At 42.7% G+C, this 19,864-nt stretch overlaps 1 protein-coding gene across 5 annotated transcripts in view; it reads right to left on the reverse strand.

Annotated features, from left to right (window-relative positions):
• Positions 1 to 19,864, reverse strand: part of RGS6 (regulator of G protein signaling 6) — a 548,429-nt gene that overhangs the window by 54,437 nt on the left and 474,128 nt on the right. For 4 of the 5 annotated variants that reach the window (XM_041759142.1, XM_041759143.1, XM_041759144.1 and 1 more), the window contains exon 13: positions 6,541 to 6,651. The exons of the other annotated variant lie outside the window; for it this stretch is intronic. In XM_041759142.1, coding sequence (XP_041615076.1) covers positions 6,541 to 6,651 — 111 coding nt within the window. The remainder of the gene's footprint in view (positions 1 to 6,540; positions 6,652 to 19,864) is intronic. 5 annotated transcript variants of the gene reach the window in all.

The raw sequence follows: 19,864 nt of genomic DNA on the forward strand, positions 1-19,864 counted from the left end.
GCCCAGTAGAAATCAAAGCCCAGCTCAGACTAACCTGAGTTCCCAAGGGGAGTCCTGCTTTCCTACCTATGGCCTCCACTTTTCAACAAGCCTCCCACAACCCGCCACTCATCTTCACCCCAAATCTCCTTCCCATGGGGTGTTGGAGGGGGTAGAAGCCTTTACTAAGATTCAAAGGTCTTGAGAAGGGGGCTACCTATTGCACCACCCAGCAGCAGACTTTTAAAAAATCATATGCTTGACTTTCCTGCTTTTGCAAAGTCCCTGGACACCAGCAGTACTAGGGCTCCTCCTGGCCTTGCACCAAGGCCTGATCTCTCCCACACTCTGCTCTCCCTTGCTTCTCACAGCACTTCTCACTGCACTTCTCACTGCTTCTCAGTGCACTTCTCACTGCACTTAAGTCTCCCTTCTCAGAAACAAAAAATACATTCTTCTCATTTTCTTATGTCACAAGTCCCTCCCCTTGTTTGAGTCTCTGTCAGCCCCCCTGCCTTCAGAGCCTGATTTTTGTGCCTAAGTGGCTTAACCATGTCCTTTGCCAAATGAGAAGGAATCCTGGGGCTGGGAGGGAGGATAGCATGTTTTATGCACCTTGTTACATTTGCATCTTGAGAGATCATTTTGTTTGGAAGCAGCACATGGTAAGTTCTCAATACGTATTTGCAATAGTCACTCCTTCATCTAGCCTCCTTCCAGTCTATACTTTTTGAATGCCTACTATGTGTCAGACATAGTCCTATTTCAGTTTTATTTTAAGTCCTAACTAGAAAGAGAACCAGGGGGAGGATGTGCTAGAGAATAGCTGAATGGGTGGCGTGACCACTAGAGAGTGAATGATCACAGCAAAACTTTCTGAGGAAGGGTCACCCATACTGAGTGAGACTCAAATGAGAAGGGAAACCAGCCAGGGGAGGTTCTGGGGAAGTGGTCCAGGAAGAGAGAACAGCAAGAGTCTGGAGTTCAAGAAAATAAAATTAAAAAGAAAAAAAGTCCATAGAATGTAGAGGCAAATAAATTTGCCATTAGCAGATGATAAACTGAGGAATTTGGGGAAAGTATAAAGCAGATGGACTGAACTGTTGTCAACTGATTGAGAGCCACCTGATTCTGGGGCCATCTGGAAAGAAATTAGTTGCGTCCCCAGAAGCCTGGGAAAACCCCAAGCTCTGAGCAGTAGGACTGGAAGTTGAGGCAGTTGGTGGGCATTGGACAGGGGACATACGGAAGAAACTCAGAAATATGGACCAGATAAAAAAGAAAGAAAGAAAGAAAGAAAGAAAGAAAGAAAGAAAGAAAGAAAGAAAGAAAGAAAGAAAAATAAATATGGACCAGAGGCTCCCTATGGCAGAGAGGGTCTCTTCAGCCAATGGGGGGTGTTTTCCAGTTAGCTCCTAATATGGGTAATAAAACCAGAGAGTAGTGCCTCTGTAATCTTGGGTGAACAGCAAATATAGATGGGAAAAGCATCTCAGCAAAACAGGGAAACTTCTAACGACTTTCGGTTTTCCTCCTACTTTTCTTTGGCTTCTGTAATCTAATCAGGACCCATATCACCCCTCAGCAGAAGGGAGAAGAGTGGACTTATTGGGAACATAAAGACAAGAAACTGAAGAACTTCAGAAACCCCATCGGGATCTGAGACAGAGCAGAGCAGCTTGCAGGGATGTCAGGCTAAGGGAAGGTGGGGCTCGACCACCTGTCCTGCTCTGAGAGGAGTCTTTCAGTCTGCTCTTGGCCCAGATGGCCAGGGCCCAGAGGCAGACCCTTCTGACTGACCTATGGCCCCCCATAACACTCCAGTGAAGCCCTACAGCCACATGGACTGCTCAGAGGAGAGCCTGCGGGGTGGTGGTCAGAGGAACTCTGGGAACCACACAAGGACTTCTCAAACTGCTGTGCCTCAGAATCACCTAGAACACTTGCTCAAAATACAGACACCCAGAACCATTCTGGGGCATCCGTCTTCTTAATGAGCATCCTAGGTGAATCTGATGTACCCCATGCTTTGGGAACCACAGACCCCCAAAGTTACTGAGGGAGTCCTCACTAGCTATAATCTAGTCCATCTGGATCAGGGCTGCCTTTTAGAATCAGTTGGACAGATTAAAAACAAGCAAACAGACAAACAGACAAATAATGCCCCACTGACAGAAATTTTTATTTAATTGTCCCAGGGAGGGGACTGGGCATTGTTTTTTATTGTTGTTGTTTTTATTTTCTGTTTGCTGTCTTAATAAACTCTCCAGGTGGTTCTAATGTATGGCTAGAGTTGATAGCCAAGAGCTTCACTTATGAAAACCAACAGTCCCTCAAATTGCTGGGTATATGAAAAGACAGGCTGATCTGCTCTGAACAGTGGTGATTAGTCACAGTGATTGATTCTGTGATAAAAGATCACCAATGAAACAGACTGTCACAAATAGAGAGGAAGTATGAAAACCAAACCAAACCAAACCTGTATCACATCCTCAGAGGGACTTAAAAGGATACATATCAGAAGAACAGAGCAGACTACTAAGAAAAAGGAGTCCAAGAAGTATTAAGAATTCTTGGAAATGAAAAGTGTGATTGTTGCTCAGCCCTCCCAACACTCAGTAGGAAAAGAAAAACTCGTGAAGTATAAAATCACAGAATGGGCATCACTGAACACCAAGCTGGAGGCTCTGAAGAGTAACTCAAGGAATTCTATCCTTGAATATAGACTAAAAGGACTAAGAGATGGGAATTATAAAAGAGAAAAGAGAGATATGGCTGCTCCATTCCAGAGGCTGAGTTTCTACCAAAGGATTTCCTGAAAAGAGAGGATAAAACAGAAGAAAGATTAGTAGTGATTAAAAAGAAAAGGAGAGAAAAAACCTTGAGTTAAAGAAAGATTTAAATTCTTGGATCAGATTAGAAGAGATGATATAGGACACATCAGAACTATTAGAAAAAAGATACTCATCTATAAACTATTTTTCATTTAATGTTGATGGAGAAATATAAGTCCCAAAATGTTGGTTTAAAATATATCAGGTTAACAAACCTATCAAGAAGAATGGGATTTGGAGGAGGCAAATCTATTTTATTCTATTCTTTATTTTAAACACTTTATTATTATTTGTATGAATTGATGCCATTAGTTAGAATTTAAAAACTCTGTTTTTTAAAGGTTTTATTTATTTATTCAGAGAGAGAGAGAGAGGCAGAGACACAGGCAGAGGGAGAAGACACAGGAGGCTCCATGCAGGGAGCCCGATGTGGGACTCGATCCCAGGTCTCCAGGATCACACCCCGGGCTGCAGGCAGCGCTAAACCACTGCACCACCAGGGCTGCCCATAATTTAAGACATTTAAAAGTAAATATGACTAGAATAGAAACTAGGGTAAGGAAAGCTAATACAACACTTGATTAATAAAGCAAAAATCAGGGAAGAGGAAAAGAAACAAAAAGAATAAGATCCAGAAAACATGAAATACCAGGAAAAAGATAAAATATATAATCCAAGTAAATGTAACTGTTTTATATCTCAATGTCCAAAGCAAAACATGCCACTAGAAAAGTAAGTGAAGAACACAAAACAGTCAAAACACAAGAGAAAAATGAATACCAACCATGAGAAAAGATTCTCTAGTCTCTTAACAAAGAAGTGAAAAAGAAATGGGATTTTTATTTTAACTTATTACACTTGCAAAGATGACAAAGAGTGATAACATTTGGGTTGGTGATAGATGTGGGAAATGGACACTTTTAAGCTGAAGGCATGAAAAAAAATGGTATTACTTTGCTCAAGAGGAATCTGGCCATATAAACTAAAATCAAAATATACATGCCAGGCCTAGCAATTCCACTCCTGGAAATTTATCCTAAAGCAATAATTGGACTTGTGTACAAGAATGTCCTTAATATCATTTTTTACACTAGCCAAAAAAAAAGGTGGGGGATATAACCTTCATGTTTACAACCTGGAGATTGGTTAAATACTTTATACTACACTCATGCAAGGGGACACTACATAGTTATTGAAAAGGTTAAGGTAAGGTGAGTTTATATGTATTTACAGAGAAAGATTCCCATGATGTGCTATTTAAAAAATTATGGGACAATGTATATATAATGAATTAATTTATGCAATAGAATATGATATTGTATATAGGTAAGAATCTAAAAGGATAGACTCTAAATCAAAAGTTCCCAAATTGGGGATCCCTGGGTGGCGCAGCGGTTTGGCGCCTGCCTTTGGTCCAGGGCGCGATCCTGGAGACCCAGGATCGAATCCCACATCGGGCTCCCGGTGCATGGAGCCTGCTTCTCCCTCTGCCTATGTCTCTGCCTCTCTCTCTCTCTCTCTCTCTCTGTGACTATCGTAAAATAAAAAAAAAAAATTAAAAAAAAAAAAAGTTCCCAAATTTCCCAAGTTCACCGTACCCTTAGTGTCTCAGTAACGTTTGCATGCTGCCTCTGGGCCAAAAAAAACCCCCCAAACAAACCATGTAATAGCTTTGTCTTTTAAATAGTCAGGTCCAGAAGACTTAATATATATTTATGTCCTAAAAACTTAGTAGCTATAAAGCACATATAAATTGAAAGAAAAAAAACAAGGTTTACTTCATTCTTAAACAACCACCATGTGGGCCTGTTGAGCACCGTATATCTTCTTGTACTTTGGAATCAGACTGGAACCCAACACGCTCATTTTCTGTTCCATTTTGATGTTTGCACAGTACTGGCTTTTTATCTAGCAATTGCCCTGAAAACCCAGATTTACAAAGATATGACATCACTGAAAGGAATGTAAAGTGAGATGTTGAAAACAGGGAAGGGCCTCCAGCAGTACTTCATGCAGTCTCTGACACACATCAGACGTCACCGTCACCGTGCTTCCCCAAGGGTTTCGAGCAGCCCCAGGGTAATCCTGTGAATTCCCTGCAGCGGCCCAGGGTGCCCTGGCTCAGTTTGGGGCCTATGCATTAGACTGTAAACAAAGATTCTTTCTGGAAAGTGACATTGGATGAGAGGGAGAGTGACTTTTCTTCATTAAGCACAGCTGAATAGTTTGAACTTTCTATAACAAGCAAAATATAAGAGTAATAAAAGACTTTTATTACTTTTTAAAAAGATTTCTCATCTTTTAAAAAAGATTTATTTATTTATTTGAGAGAGAGAGAGAGAGCACATGAGAGTACAAGTGACAAAGGGGCAGAGGAAGAGGGAGAAGCAGACTCCCCTCCTGAGCAGGAAAGCCCAACAGGTGGGAGGCTCGATCCCAAGACCCTGAGACCATGACCTAAGCCGAAGGCAGATGTTTAACTGACAGAACCACCCAAGTGCCCCAGACTTTTATTACTTTTTGTAAGGTTTATTTTTCTTCATTTCCAGAAAAGAAACCAGAAACAGAGCAAGAGTGAAAGCAAATGAGGGTGATATACAGGAAAGAAAAATGAAATAAAAACTCTAGCTGTGGGGGGATCCCTGGGTGGCGCAGCGGTTTGGCGCCTGCCTTTGGCCCAGGGCGCGATCCTGGAGACCCGGGATCGAATCCCACATCAGGCTCCCGGTGCATGGAGCCTGCTTCTCCCTCTGCCTATGTCTCTGCCTCTCTCTCTCTCTCTGTGACTATCATAAATAAATAAAAATTAAAAAAAAAAAAACTCTAGCTGTGGGGCAGAGGGTGCAGGGGCACACCACACACCACATGAGAACTGTCTGTGCACTTCCCTCTGTGACTGACTCTGGTCCAGGTTCCTCCAGGCTTCGGCTTCTCAGCTGTTAAGTAAACCCACTGGCTTCCCTCACAGGCAAAGAGCCCCTTGCAGTCCCTCCTGAGGAGCAGAGCCATGAAAACCACAGCTCTGGAACCTGCTGTCTGGGTTCTGATCCTAACTCTGCTACCCACTCGCTGTGTGACCTTGAGCAAATTCATTAACTCCCCTGTGCCTCAGTTTCCTCCTCTGTTAAATGATGAGAATAATGTTTACCTGCCGTGGGGACTCCAGGCACTCCCGTACTACGTGGCCAGTGCTGAGTCAGTGGTAACACTTAACTATTGTTGTTGCCACCACTGTTATATATATATATAAAAAGATTTGGCCAACAGACTTTTTCCCCTCCAGCAATCAGAACTAGGAAACGCCGCACTGTCAGTTGAGGCCCTGACTCTTGGTTTTGGCTGGAGTCATGATCTGCTTCTCCATCCCGCCCCCCACCCCACCATGCTTTCTCTCTCTAAAAATAAATAAAATTAAGAAAAAAAAAAAAGAAAATATCTAAGAAATGTGAAGGACTGTCCCTGTTAGCATGATATCCCAGGGGCAGAGAGAGGTCAGAGGAAGCCACTAAGGATCCACGCACAAACCAAAGGCATAGGGAGGCAGGGCCATGTGCAAGCAGAACTTAGGAGGTAACTTGAAGGCTTTCTGTTCTAGTGATAAAAATAGTCAAATTAAGATAGGAAATAATGGAATCTCACTATCTCATGATCTTCCCCCCACATCTCTTTCCTTCTCAAACATTCACACTTTTTAAAAAAATTAAGTTTTTTTTTTTTTTTTTTTTACCTCATCTCTATGTCCCATAAAGTGATATCGTCGCTGATCCAGGGATTGGACGGCTCAGCTGGGGTGATCAAAGGATCATATTCCACATACTGTTCCGTGTAAGCAATTAAGCTGCAGGAGGGAAGCAGAGCAAAGAATGCCGCTGATTTCCCATAAAAACTTGTATTCTGTTTCACACTAACATTAAAACTGTCTTCGTATAATTCTAAGTTAAAGGAAAAACACCTTCACTTCCACCTCTGATAAACTCAACTGTTTCATTTCTGCCTGTTTCCTTCTCATGGCCAGTGTATCATTTTTGCATCATGCAGTCATAGTATACATATCCATTTTATATCTTTTCCCCACTTTCCTCTTTGCCTGGACCCTGGCGCACCCTGCCTGGCTGCGGTTAGCCTGACTGATAGGTCTACACCTGCTTGTGTGTTACCCCTCACAGAGACTATGGATCTCAGGACATCTGGGTCACACCAAGGACACCAGAGTCCCTCCAGGCTGCCAGCCACGGGTTCCCAACTGGGGAATGTCCTTATTCGAAAGACTAAAATCCTGATAGACCAAAAGGAGGTAATGCATTACAAGCATTTTTCCACAAAGCGACTTAGTTTTTTCAGTTATAATTTAAACAGCCATATAATCTTTTTAAAACAATAAAACAGTACTAAGTGATTTCACATACACACACAAATAGCAAATTTAGAAAAAAAAAAAAAGAGAAGAGAGAGATTTTTTTTCTCCCATCCTTTCTCACAGAGACATCCAGTTTCTACCATTCTGTTTCCTTAAGGACTTACCTGTATATTTCTAAATTTTGTTTTTACAGTTGTTCTTTATTATCTATTTTATTTTATTTTAAAATATTTTATTTATTTATTCATGAGAGACACACAGAGAGAGGCGGAGACATATGCAAAGGGAGAAAGAAGCAGGGTCCCCATGGGGAGCCTGATGTGGGACTCGATCCCAGGACTGAGCTGAAGGCAGATGCTCAACCACTGAACCATCCAGGCACCCCTTGAATATCTATTTTAGATGAGAATTTAACTTTCCCTTCACCAGTCCCCAACTTACCCCCCCTCTACCTCCTCTCATGATCCTCCTAGGAGACATATAATAATTTTTGTTAAATCAATAGTCAGCGTCCACATTATTAAACTAGATACAAATTATTTTCTGTTGAACTAAGTAGCCTACTACCCTCCTCAAGTGTTCTAACAAATCTGTAAAACATCTAGCAAAAATTTTTCCATATCTTAAAGACAATACATAATTGTTGTTCAGTTCTGTCTCCCTGTCTCTCAGAGGCCCTCGCTTCCAAGTCTTGAGTACTCTTGCTCCAGACTGGACTATTTGCTCCACACATGTGATGTCACATCGCCCTCTTGGGATGTCCTTCACTTATGTGTGGAGCCCTTGCTTTTCTGGGCTTCACATCTGTTGATTGGTTTTACTCCCTGGTTGGGTTGAAACACTCCTTGAGTAGTTTCCTAAGAAAACACACGTAAAAACTATTTTAAAGCTTTGCAGGTCGAAACATATTTTTATTCTATCTTGATACTTGACTGAAAGTGCTGGACACAGAACCCCAAATTAAAAATCACCTTCCTACAGAATTCTAAAGGCGTTGCTCTACTGCATATTTTGACATCCAGTGTTACTGCTGAGAAGTCTGGCTTCAGTTCGATTCTTGTTCTTTGGCTTTAGGTCTCTCCTTTCTTGAAACAGTGTCTTCTCTGTATGGTTGTAGTGCCTTGAAATTTCACCCTGGCTCTTGCTGGTTGTTTCTATTTACTATGCTGGGTACAAGGTACAAGAAATTTAAAAAATATTATTTCCCAGAAGTATTATTTCTTTGCTAATTTCATACCCTTCATTTCCTTGGTCTTTTCTTGCTATAATTCTTTCTAGTTGGATGTTGGACATTCTGGATTGGTAACCTAATTTTCTTAGATTTTTCTTTTCTAGAATGTTCTTCTGCCCTGCCACTTTTCATCTTTTTTGTCTTTTTGCTTGACAGTCCTTCCTATCTGGTTGTTTGTTTGTTTGTTTATTTATTTATTTATTTGGGCTATCACTTTCTTAAGTTTCCAGAGTTCACTCTTGTTTATGATAGGATCTAGTTCTTGATTCATAGATGAAATATCTTCTGATATCTGATATTAATATTTCTTCTTTATTTAAAAGAAGAGAGACATGAGAGACACACAGAGAAAAAGGTAGAGACATAGGCAGAGGGAGAAGCAGGCTCCTCGCAGGGAGCCTGATATGGGACTTGATCCCAGGAGCCGAAGGCAGATGCTGAGCCACCCAGGCATCCTTATTTCTTCTTAAAAAAAAAAAAAAAATATATATATATATATATATATATATATATTAGAGACAGAGAAGAGAGAGAGTGTGAGTGGAGGGGGAAGGGCAGGGAGAGAGAATCTCAAGCAGACTCCTTGTTGAGTACAGAGCTAGACATGGGGCTCAATCCCACAACCCTGAGATCATGATCTGAGTTGAAATAGTGAGTCAGACATTCAACTGACTGAGCCACCCAGGTGCCCCCGATATTAACATTCTGAGGATATTAATTCCATATTTTTGTTTTCTGTTTTTTGAATAGTTTTTGGTTCCTCCAAGTCGCTTTTGCTCTTTGTTTGCTCTTTGTTTGCATCACAATCCTTCACACTGGGGTTTCCCTTGAGTGTCTGGAAAACCTTACACACATCTGCTTGTGTGTAAGAGTAAGATACTAAAACCTGCTTGGAGACACAGGTGTATGTGGACAGGGCTTCATCGTCAGGTCATGGGCAGCTCACCAGACTTTTTTTCACTAGATCTCCAAATGAGGGATTTGGGGCCTCTCCTCAGGGGACATTGATTTTTCTCTAGAGCACGGGTAAGTAAATGTTTTCTGTTAGAATCAGTAAATATTTCAGGTTTTACAGGCCAGAAGGTCACTGTTGCAATAACTCAGCTCTTCTGTTGCAGCAAAAAGCAGTTATAAATAATTCATGAATGAATGTGTGTGGTTGTGTTCCAATAAAGCATTATTTACAAAAACAGTAGAATGGAGTGACTTGGCCCACAGATTGTAGTTTCCGAGTCTCTTGCCTGTGGGCATATATACATTTGGCTCCTGGACAGCTGAGAGCCAGGCAGAGGAGGGGTGGATGGTCCCACTGTTCAGTATATAGATCTTCTATTAATCTGCTTGTTTTCACCTGGCTCTTTATGATGTAAGGTGCCTGAATTCTGAGCTGATATGACTCAATTTCTCTGGAGAATAAATTGCCCATCTTTTATGGTGGTAGAAACAGGGGAGAGATGATTTCCTACAGGGCATGGATCTAGGCATCCAAAAATCCAGAGACAGACTTTACCCATTCGTCTGGGTTAGCTTCATGCTTTATTCTTAACTTCCATGGTCTCTAGAACTTCAAGAGCCAAGAGCAAATTTTGTTGGGTAATCTGGTTCACTTTGTTTTAATACTTACACTCTTAACATGTAGGATATAATGTTCTTCACTCTGTCCCCAACCTTCTTTTTTAAATTAAATTTTGAAATATTTCAGGGATACAGAAAGACATAAAAATTGTAAGGACATCACCCTTATACCCATCACCCAGTTAAAAAATAAAAATAGGGGACCATGGTTATGCCCTAATTCCATAGACTCTCAATCTTGGAAAAATTTGTTGAAACTCTTAATCCATTAATTTGTTGACTGTGTCAGTTTATACCATTTCTATTCCTTTGCTTACATATTGTTTTTGAGGGGGAGAGAAAATAAACATATGTCCACAATATTGTCTTGAGTGAATTTATAATAATTAACGTAATCATTTCCTTTATACTAGACACAGAATTTAAAGTGTTTTAGGACACCATTGTTCATATCGCTTTTTCCATCTTTTGGGTTACTTATTTAGAATTAACACCCATAAGTGGAAATTTTGGGCCAAAATTTCCACTTGAATATTTTTATGGTTATCAATTCACAATAAAACTTTTCTATAAGCACTGACAACTTGAGAGTCACCAATCTCTCCTGAAATGATAAATTCAGAGCCACCGTTCTTACTACCGAATTGCAGAGAGCAAGCACGGTCAATTACTGCTGAAAGTTGAAGAAATTAGCCAGCAGCTACATCTCATTGCTACTCAAAAAGTGTGGTCTGCAAACCAGCAGTACAGTTATCACTTGAGAGCTTCCAAGAAATGCAGAATCTCAAGTGCCACCCCAGACATACAGAGTCAGAAACTGAATTTTAATCCGATTCCTCGGGTGATTTATATGCACACTGAAGTCTGGGAAGCACCACATCTTATTCTTTAATTTTCCCAGGGGCTCAGGACACACATTTTATTTGTCCAAGCAAAATGAAGGAGCCTGGGATACTTCTGGTTTTAAACATGACTGCATGTTTCCTATAGCCTCACAGCCTCCTCACTGTCCCGGGTGTGGCCTGTTGCCCAGGGGAGGGGGTAGAAGGAGCACTGGTCCAAATTGGAAAAACCTTAGTTCTTATTTTCGGGTGAACCATTTAAGTGCTCTTTGTCAAGCTCGCCGTGTTACATAATGGCCTTGCTGAGCACTCAGGACCATTTGAGAAAAAGTGGGAAAGCATTTCAAAAGAATCTTCCAAGTCTTCTACACGTGTAAGATGTGTGATTGCAACCAGCATGCGCAGTGGAGGCATGTTGTCCTTGTAGGAGTACAAAGTAGACAGTGTGCCCAGGCGAGCCTTCACCCCTAAGAGCTTTGTAGCATCTTAAGGCTCTGGGGCAGCACCGTGGCAGGAAGGCTCAGACTACAAGCCTGTGCTGTGACAGCTCCACAGGGAGCCATCCTTTGCCACATGGGATAATTCCATCCTTTCTGAAAGAAATGGGTTGCACATTAAAGTACATAATAGTCACCTAGGGCTGCTATAACAAATGACCACTAACTTGGTGGCTTAAAATGACAGAAGTCTACTCTCATTCCTGGGGGCTAGAATTCTGAAATCAAGGTGTCAGCAGGCCTATGCCCCCTCTGAGGGCTTGAGGGAGAAGAATCCTTCTTCACCTCGTCCAGCTTCTGTTGGTTCCAGGCAGTTCTTGGCATGTAGGTATGTAACTCCAATCTCTACTTCTGTCCTCCCATGACTTTTCCTCTGGGTCTGGGCCGTCTTCCCTTCTCTCTCTTGCTTGTCATTGGATTTAGGGTCCACGGGGATAATCCAGGACAAGTTCACCTCAAGATCCCTAATTTGTATTTGTAAAGACTCTTTTCCCAGATAAAGTCACATTCATGGGTCCCATGGACTGGGACTTGCACATACCCCATTGGAGGCCACTATTCAACCCACTGCAAGGAACATGAAAGAATGTGGCCATGAAGCTGGAGAGGACACACTTGACCACCTGACTCCTTCACTCAAGATGCCAAAAAAACAAAGCAGCAGCTGATAACCTCAATCCTGTTTGAGAGACGACGGGCCAATGGGAGATGTGTCTGAGGCATGGTGAGGTGCTGAGGCTTTCCTGATTATGATGTACTTGGGTGTCCACTGCATTCTCAGAATTTGAGATGGTGGGTGTAGTCCATGGCTCTCTTCAACGGTGACCCTTTTGTCTCCCAGAATGTGCTCCTAGCCATTCCAATAACCTCAGTCTCCAGTGGCCCCAATCTCAAATGAAAGACTTCTACCTAAGCAACCCAAGGCAAAGGGTATGTGTGTTTGGAGTGGGGGAGTGTGTCTCCTAACTAATTTCAAGTTATGGAGGATTTTTTAAATTTTTTTTAATTTAATTTTTAAAAAAGATTCTATTTATTTATTCATGACAGACACAGAGAGACATACACAGAAAGAGAAGCAGGCTCCCTGCGGGGATATGGGACTCGATCCTGGGATCCTGGGATCAGGACCTGAGTCAAAAGCAGACACTCAACCACTGAGCCACCAGGCATCTTGGAGGATGTTTTTAAAAACCAGAAATGGACTTCCCTCAAGTAATAATACATGGGGATGGGAAAACAATATTTCCTCCTCTGCCTTCCTTACCCCTCCTCAGATTTCTGTGACATGGGCTAGAGGTTGCACTGGATGCCTCTCCAGCTTGTTTTATGTGGCCACACCTACAACTGGTGAAGGCAGGTCTGACAGGCCATGCCATACCTAGGTTCCTGGATGGAGCCCAGCAGAAGTACCTGGGGTGAGGGGGAGGCAGGGGAGGCTCAGGAGAGGCTGGGTGAGAATTCTGAGTACTCAGGCACTCGGGGGAGCCTGCCTTTCGGCAGCCTGTTAGTCATTGCCTAATGAAGACAGCGGCTGTGCTGGCCAGCCCAAGGCGGCAGCACCTTACAAGGCCAGGGGAACAGCTAGGAGGGCACAAGTTGTAATGAAACATTGGCTCTCAGCCAGGTCTCTTTAAGAGAAATTAGGGGATACCTTCAGAAGGTGGAGAAGAGGTGGTGAGATTAATGATGATGATGGTTCTAGAGAAGTGGTTGAGAGCCCAAGGAGGGATTTTTGTAACCACTGAAATTAAGAGCACGAGATAGGACTGTGTAACCGGCATTAGGTGTGAATGAAGTTCCTATGGCCTCACCCCACGTCGTGCTTTCTTAGAGCAGGGTTCAGATGGGACCCTGGCTATATGTGGAAGAACACGTGAAGAGAGGTAAGAACCTCCTACAGAAGTCCTGCAATATGCACCGAAGCAACAGAGAACAAATCAGCATGATCACTAATGAGTCAACCAGCGCCGATGGTAGACAGCATTGATCAACAGGGAAATTTGTTGTATTGGAAGACACACAGTGATTTTGTTAGAGTATAGCTACATAAAGTTTGTTAGAGGCTTTGTAAAGAAGATAGTATGTGCATTTTGAATGTAATATTTTATTGGTAGAAGTGGGATGTACTGACTGAATCATCAGAATTAGACAGGGCTGGGGATCCCTGGGTGGCTCAGTGGCTTAGCGCCTACCTTTGGCCCAGGGCATGATCCTGGAGTCCTGGGATCAAGTCCCACATCAAGCTCCCTACATGGAGCCTGCTTCTCCCTCTATCTGTGTCTCTGCCTCCCTCTCTCTCTGTGTGTCTCTCATGAATAAATAAATAAAATCTTTTTTAAAAAAGAAAAGAATTAGGGCTACACCAGGACCTTCTGATCAAGCAAGAGACTTGGAATTTGTTTGTTTTTTTAAAGAGGGAGTAGGGAGGGGCAGAGGGAGAGAGAAAATCTCAAGCAGACTCCTCACTGAATGCAGAGCCCGACAAGGGGTTCAATCTCACGACCCTGAGATTATGACCTGAAATGAAACCAAGAGCTGGATGCTTAACCAACTGAGCCACTCAGGTACCCTGAGACATGGACATTTTTTTAAAAAAAGATTTTATTTATTCGAGAGAGAGAGAGAGAGAGAGAGAGAGAGAAAGGCAGAGACACAGGCAGAGGGAGAAGCAGGCTCCATTCAGGGAGCCTGACATGGGACTCGATCCCGGGTCCCCAGGATCAGGCCCTGGGCTGAGGGCAGTGCTAAACCGCTGAGCCACCTGGGCTGCCCAAGACGTGGACATTTTTAAAGGTAGTTTAGAAAGGAAGATCTTGAGATTCTAAGAGGAAGTGAGATATTGGATGGTTTATTAGTTTCTTACAGCTGCTGGAACAAACTGCTACATACTTAAAAGCACAAATGTATTATCTTATAGTTCTAGGGGTCAGAAGTCTGAAACGGACACTGTGGGACTAAAGTCAAGGTGTTAGCAGGATCATGTTCCTTCTGGAGGCTCAAGGGGAGAATACATTTCCTTGCCTTTCCCTCCCATCTAGTAGTGGTATCCCATATTTCTTGGCTCCTGGGGAGCCTCTTCAAATCCAGCAATACCTGGTCAAGGGTGGCTCATGTCACATCACTCTGACACTGACCCTTCTGCCTCCCTTGTCTACAACAAAGAGTCTCTTAGTCACACTGGGCCCACCTGGATAATCCAGGGTAATCCCCTTATGTTAGGTTAACTGATTACTAACCTTAATTCCATCTGCAAATATAATCCCCCTTTGCCGTGTAACCTAACACAGTTATAGATTCTGGGGATTAGGACCTGGGCATCTTTGAGGGACTATTATTCTATCTTCCACAGGTGTAATATGAGAGGCATTTGTCCAGAAGGTAGAGAATGAAGTCACTTAACAGAGGGTGTGCTGGTAGGTAAAAGGTGTATACAAGGCCGGCATGGACTTTTAAGGAATGGCACCAACATGTTTTATTGGACTGTCATTGTTACAACCTATGCAAATAAACTCAGTGTTCATAAATCTATGCTTGCCTGTGTCCTGTTTGTCACCACTGCATGGAAAAGACAGGAGACAGCAAAGTGCCTTTTCTTGCAGGTTCCTCTGAGTGGCTTTGGCTCTTAGTAGTCCGTTGCCTTAACTCCTCTCCTAACTTTTGGGGGGTTGATTCTTTTCAGACAGAGGGGCAGAGAAGGTTAACTCCATAATTGTGGTGGCAGAGGACTGAGAGAAGGTGAAAGAGTACCCCACACCAGGAAGAGATGGAAGGGGCTCTCCTCTTCCCTGTGCTTCTCAACACCATGAGACTGGCCAGAAACCGTACAAGGGGTGGAGTGAAGGCAAGCACTGCTCATCTTGTCCCTGCTCTCTTGTCTCTTTCATCTCACCTGGAGGTGTTATGCTAAGAAGGTATCCTAAAGGTATCCCCAAAGTGGGATACAGAGGAAAGAAACAAAGCATTGGTTACCTAGGATAAGACCTAAGCTTCATGCAGAGAGAATACCTTTGGGTCTGCACCAGGGCTGTGCTTTCTTAGGTGTGAAAAGAGGTACAAATGGAGACAGAAATGCCATCCAGGAATATAGTGAGTGTACTTGGTTAGGTTGACCCCTGTGCTGTGTCACTTGGGGTTTGAGTGAAGCAGCTAGGGATCCTGGGTGGTGAGTAGCCCTCCAGAATGCATGAACTAGCCCAGAAGACATCTCTGGGTTCTTGCTCAGTTTTACCTATCTTCTGGGAATTGCACCCCAACACATAGGGCTGCACCAGGGCTACTTTAGGTGCTGCCATGTACTTATAAACTGTGCTCCTGGCCACAGTTGAATGGATACCTTACTGACCTAAACTGGGCTAATACTCTCTTTCTCTAGCTTCAAGTGTAGGATCTGTAGTCACAAAGTTCAGGGACTGGAGACAGTCCTGTTTTCTAACACCTGTCTGTGATGAAAGATGATGAGGCCAACGTGGAAAGTGGAGCAGGACAAGTAGTGAAGGAGTCTTGGGAGTGTTGAAGGTCCTGGCTCCAGCTATTATTTATTTGCTCCCGCTATTCATTCTTCTTTCTTTCTTTCTTTCTTTCTTTCTTTCTTTCTTTCTTTCTTTCTTTCTTTCTTTCTTTCTTTCTTTCTTTTCTTTCTTTCTTTTTCTTTCCTTTCTTTCCTTTTTCTTCTTTTTTTTGTAGGCTCCACACTCACATGAGGCTAGAACTCATGACCCTGAGATCAAGACCCAAGCTGAGATCAAGAGTCAACTCAACTGACTGAGTCACCAGGTACCCCCTGGATCCAGTTATTCTTAAGCCTAGTGGTATTGCTGGTCATCCCAGAGCTCAATTCTGCAGCTCCTCCTTGTATTCTGTGGGTCAGCACATGCTCTTTTTAGCTGAACTGGGTTCAAGCTGGGGTTCTATTGCTTGGCAACAAAGCAATACAATCGAAAAAAAGGATGAAGGTGATGGAAATGTGAAGGGCAGTTAATGAAGGCAGCTCTTTGTAGCATTAGCTAGAGAGGCTTCTTTTCCCCCAGAACATGCACTTCCTTGCAGTGCACAGACAAGATACCAGAGTCTCCTGGAGACACACAAAGACAATGAAATGGGCCAGCAGGCAATGAGGGAGGTAGCAGTGGTTGATAGAAAGTTTGAGTCCAAAGTCAACATCAATGACTACAGGAAGACTTGAGTTGGATAGGAAAAGCATAGAGAGAGAACAGAGAGGCAAGGAAAGAGCTTTGCAGACAGCTGGCACATGATAGCATACAAGCAACAATGCTCACAGATCCTTGGGTATGTGGGTGGGCCTAAGGCAGAACAGGGAAGTGTTACAGACTGAACTGTCCTGCCACCCCCCCACCCCACCCCGCAACCAAATTTCTTAGGTTGAAGCTCTAACCCTGCAATGTGATTGTTTTGAAGATAGAGCCTAAGATTAAATGAAGTCATGGGTGGGGCTCTGTTTTGCTAGGACTTTCATCATAAAGAGAGGAAGAGATACCAGAGCTTTCTTGCTTGTGTGTGTGTGCACAGAGGAAAGGCCATGTGAGGACACAGCAAGCGGGGGGCCATCTGCAAAGTCAAGAAAAGAGGCCCCACCAGAAACCAGCCCTGCTGGCACCTTGATCATAGACTTCCAACTTCTGGTACTGTGAGAAAATAGATGTCTGTTGTTTATGTCACCCAGTCTGTGGTATTTTGTTATGGCCACCTGAGCTAACTAGTACAGGAAGAAATGGAAAAAAACTAAATACAAGAAATCCAGGGGAAGTCCATTAGGAACATGACTTCTCACTGAGCAGTTTTAACATTCTTGTCCCTTTATTGCTGCCTCCTTCTGATTAGTATATGGTGTTGTTATTATCAAATGCCAAATTCTCACATCATTAGAAGATGCTGACACACCAGTCATTAGCAAAAAGGCTATCCATCATCATCAGATGCTTTGAACTGGTTCTTGGGTGGAGTGTGGAGCTGACCAATTTATCCCCATAGTTCTTTCCATTTCCTTGTAGAAAGGGGAAGAAATTCACCATCTGGCTATCAAGAGTAGAGCCCATGGTCAGTCATTCAGTCAATATTATTGAACTACAAGTGCCATGAAATAGTGAACAGCTCTCTGGATCACAGGATGATGCTCACATTGAGCTAAGAGCAAAGTCATGGCTTCTAACAACTTTAACTAGTAGTCATGGGTTACTATAAACACACATATATACATATACACGCACACATATATACATATTTTATATATGAGGACTCATATATATGACATATATATGTTATATATATTACAGTTGACCCTTGAACAACATGAACAACATGGGAGTTGGAGCACTGAACCCCTGTGCGGTCAAAAATCCATACAGCTTTTGACTCCCCCAAACTTAACTGCTAATAGCTACTATTGATCAAAGCCTTACCAATAATATAAACAATTCATATTTTGTATGTTATATGTATGATGTACTGTATTCTTACAATAAAGCAGAAAAAAGAAAATGTTAAGAAAATCATAAGGAAGAGAAAATACATTTATAGTACTGTCCTATATTTATTGAAAAAAATTCTGTGTATGAGTGGAGTTCAAACTTGCGTTGTTCAAGGGTCAACTAATTGTATGTATATAATATGGGGTTATTAATACAGTTTGTTAATTAGGTTCCCCCTTTGATAAACCTAGAGAGGAAAGAAATAACAATAGCAAATTTAGAAAACTTTTAGTCCAACTACTTAAAAAAATCTGAGAGAGAAGTTTTAGAATTCATCCTTTCTCCCTTAGCAAAAAATAGTGACATAATTTTGCTACATTTTGTAAAGAATATGACAAAAAAAGTAAGGTGAGTTGGAGGAAAAAGTGATGCGTTGAGGGGGGGCCTGGAAGGGACCCCTAGATTGATGTACACGTATGGATTGTGGTCCACAGAGCAGATGGGAGAGAAGATGGAGACACAGAGACCAGGGAGATGGACAGTGAGGGATGACTTGCAGCTGTGGGACAAGAAGGCATCGAGTATAAAGCATTTTGGGCCAGTGACCATCACTCCTACTTTAGAAATATAATACAAGGGTGCTACAGCACTCATTAGGAAACTGGGGCCTCTACATGGGGAGGAAACCTGGAAATTGAATGTGGAAAAGGTGACTAGAAGAGTGTGTTTGCAGCCCCTCAAACTGTATGTGCAGTTTGCCAGACTCTGCACTAAAGAGAACCAGGATAGGAAGAGGCTCTGGCTAGAGAGGGAAGGGAAAAGCCAAGTAGCACTGTGGAGAGCAAAGAGCAACATTGGTCTCTCATTCATTCATTCATTCATTCATTCATTCATTCATCACATTTTTTTTCACATTGGAGAAGGTGAGAAAAAGAGAGGATATAAAGAACTCCTAAATTGGGGATCACCAAGAGAAAATACATTCCTTGGGGAAACTTGGGATGAGTGAAGGGACGTGAAGCTGAAATTAGCCCCCCAGAAAGAAGAGTATATACCAGGCCAGATATTTCAGTGCTTCTAGGTCTTGGTCTGGATACAATCGCCCTGGCTATTACATTGCCTCTGATCTTTCCTTCTCTGTCGCCTAAAGTGGGCTGGGAAAAAGGAGAAGCAAGGATCTCACGGTGTCTGGAATCACATAAAGGCCACGTTGCAATGACCTCTTTGGCCTCTTTTTTCCTTCCCCAAAATTATCATTAGGCATTAAGTTCCTGGACTTCCATCACCCTAGTAGGTTTTTAATAACCCTTAGGGTATCCAGCCCCTTGCTGTCTTATCTCATTTCGTTAATTACATTTCATGATCGTGGAGGGCTGGGAGGCAGAGAAGGAACCAGCATCCAGTTTCAGAGAGTAGCCGCGATCCTAAGATGGACAAGCAAGATGATGTAAAAAACCAATTCAGCAGTCAGCTGTGGTGCACAAATGACTCTCAGGGATAGGGTAAGGACAGCCAAGCACACAGGCGGATACGGAATGAGACAACTCGATCTCTCTGTGTGGGGCAGCGTGGCGTGACTCCTGCAGTGATTGGGCATAGCTCAGTGCCCCTGTGAATGGGGAGAAGTCTTTGCAGAAACCTTACAAAACACAGAAACTTTTCAGGCAAATGCTGAACTAAAATGGAACTAAAATGTATAGAGTTTTGCATTCCCAAATTGGTTTGTCAAGTGCTATAAGGCTTGGGTAAGTAAAAAAGGGGCTCCCTTGAGAACTCTGGCAAAGGACAGTAAGACTTCATTTATTTGGTAACTTTAACTACTGAGGGAACGCTGGTGAGATATATGACCCAAAGGGCCTCTGAGCAGAGTTTACAAGGACATAAACCCTATGCCTTGAGGCTCATCGTCTGAATTCAGAAGAGCACATCCCTTGGAAAAAACTCTTTACTCTTGCTTTAGGACCAAGGCTAAGGAACTTGGTCATTTGATTTCCTGGTATAGCAGATCAATTTTAAAAAAGAGTCTATTTCTCCAGCCCTAGAATCTGGTCTGGGCTTGTGGCATGTGTTTGCCAATAAAATACAGCAGAAGTGTGAGTGCCAGTTCCCAGCCTCAAGAAGCTC

This window comes from Vulpes lagopus, chromosome 6, assembly GCF_018345385.1.
Source record: "Vulpes lagopus strain Blue_001 chromosome 6, ASM1834538v1, whole genome shotgun sequence".
NCBI lineage: Eukaryota > Metazoa > Chordata > Mammalia > Carnivora > Canidae > Vulpes > Vulpes lagopus.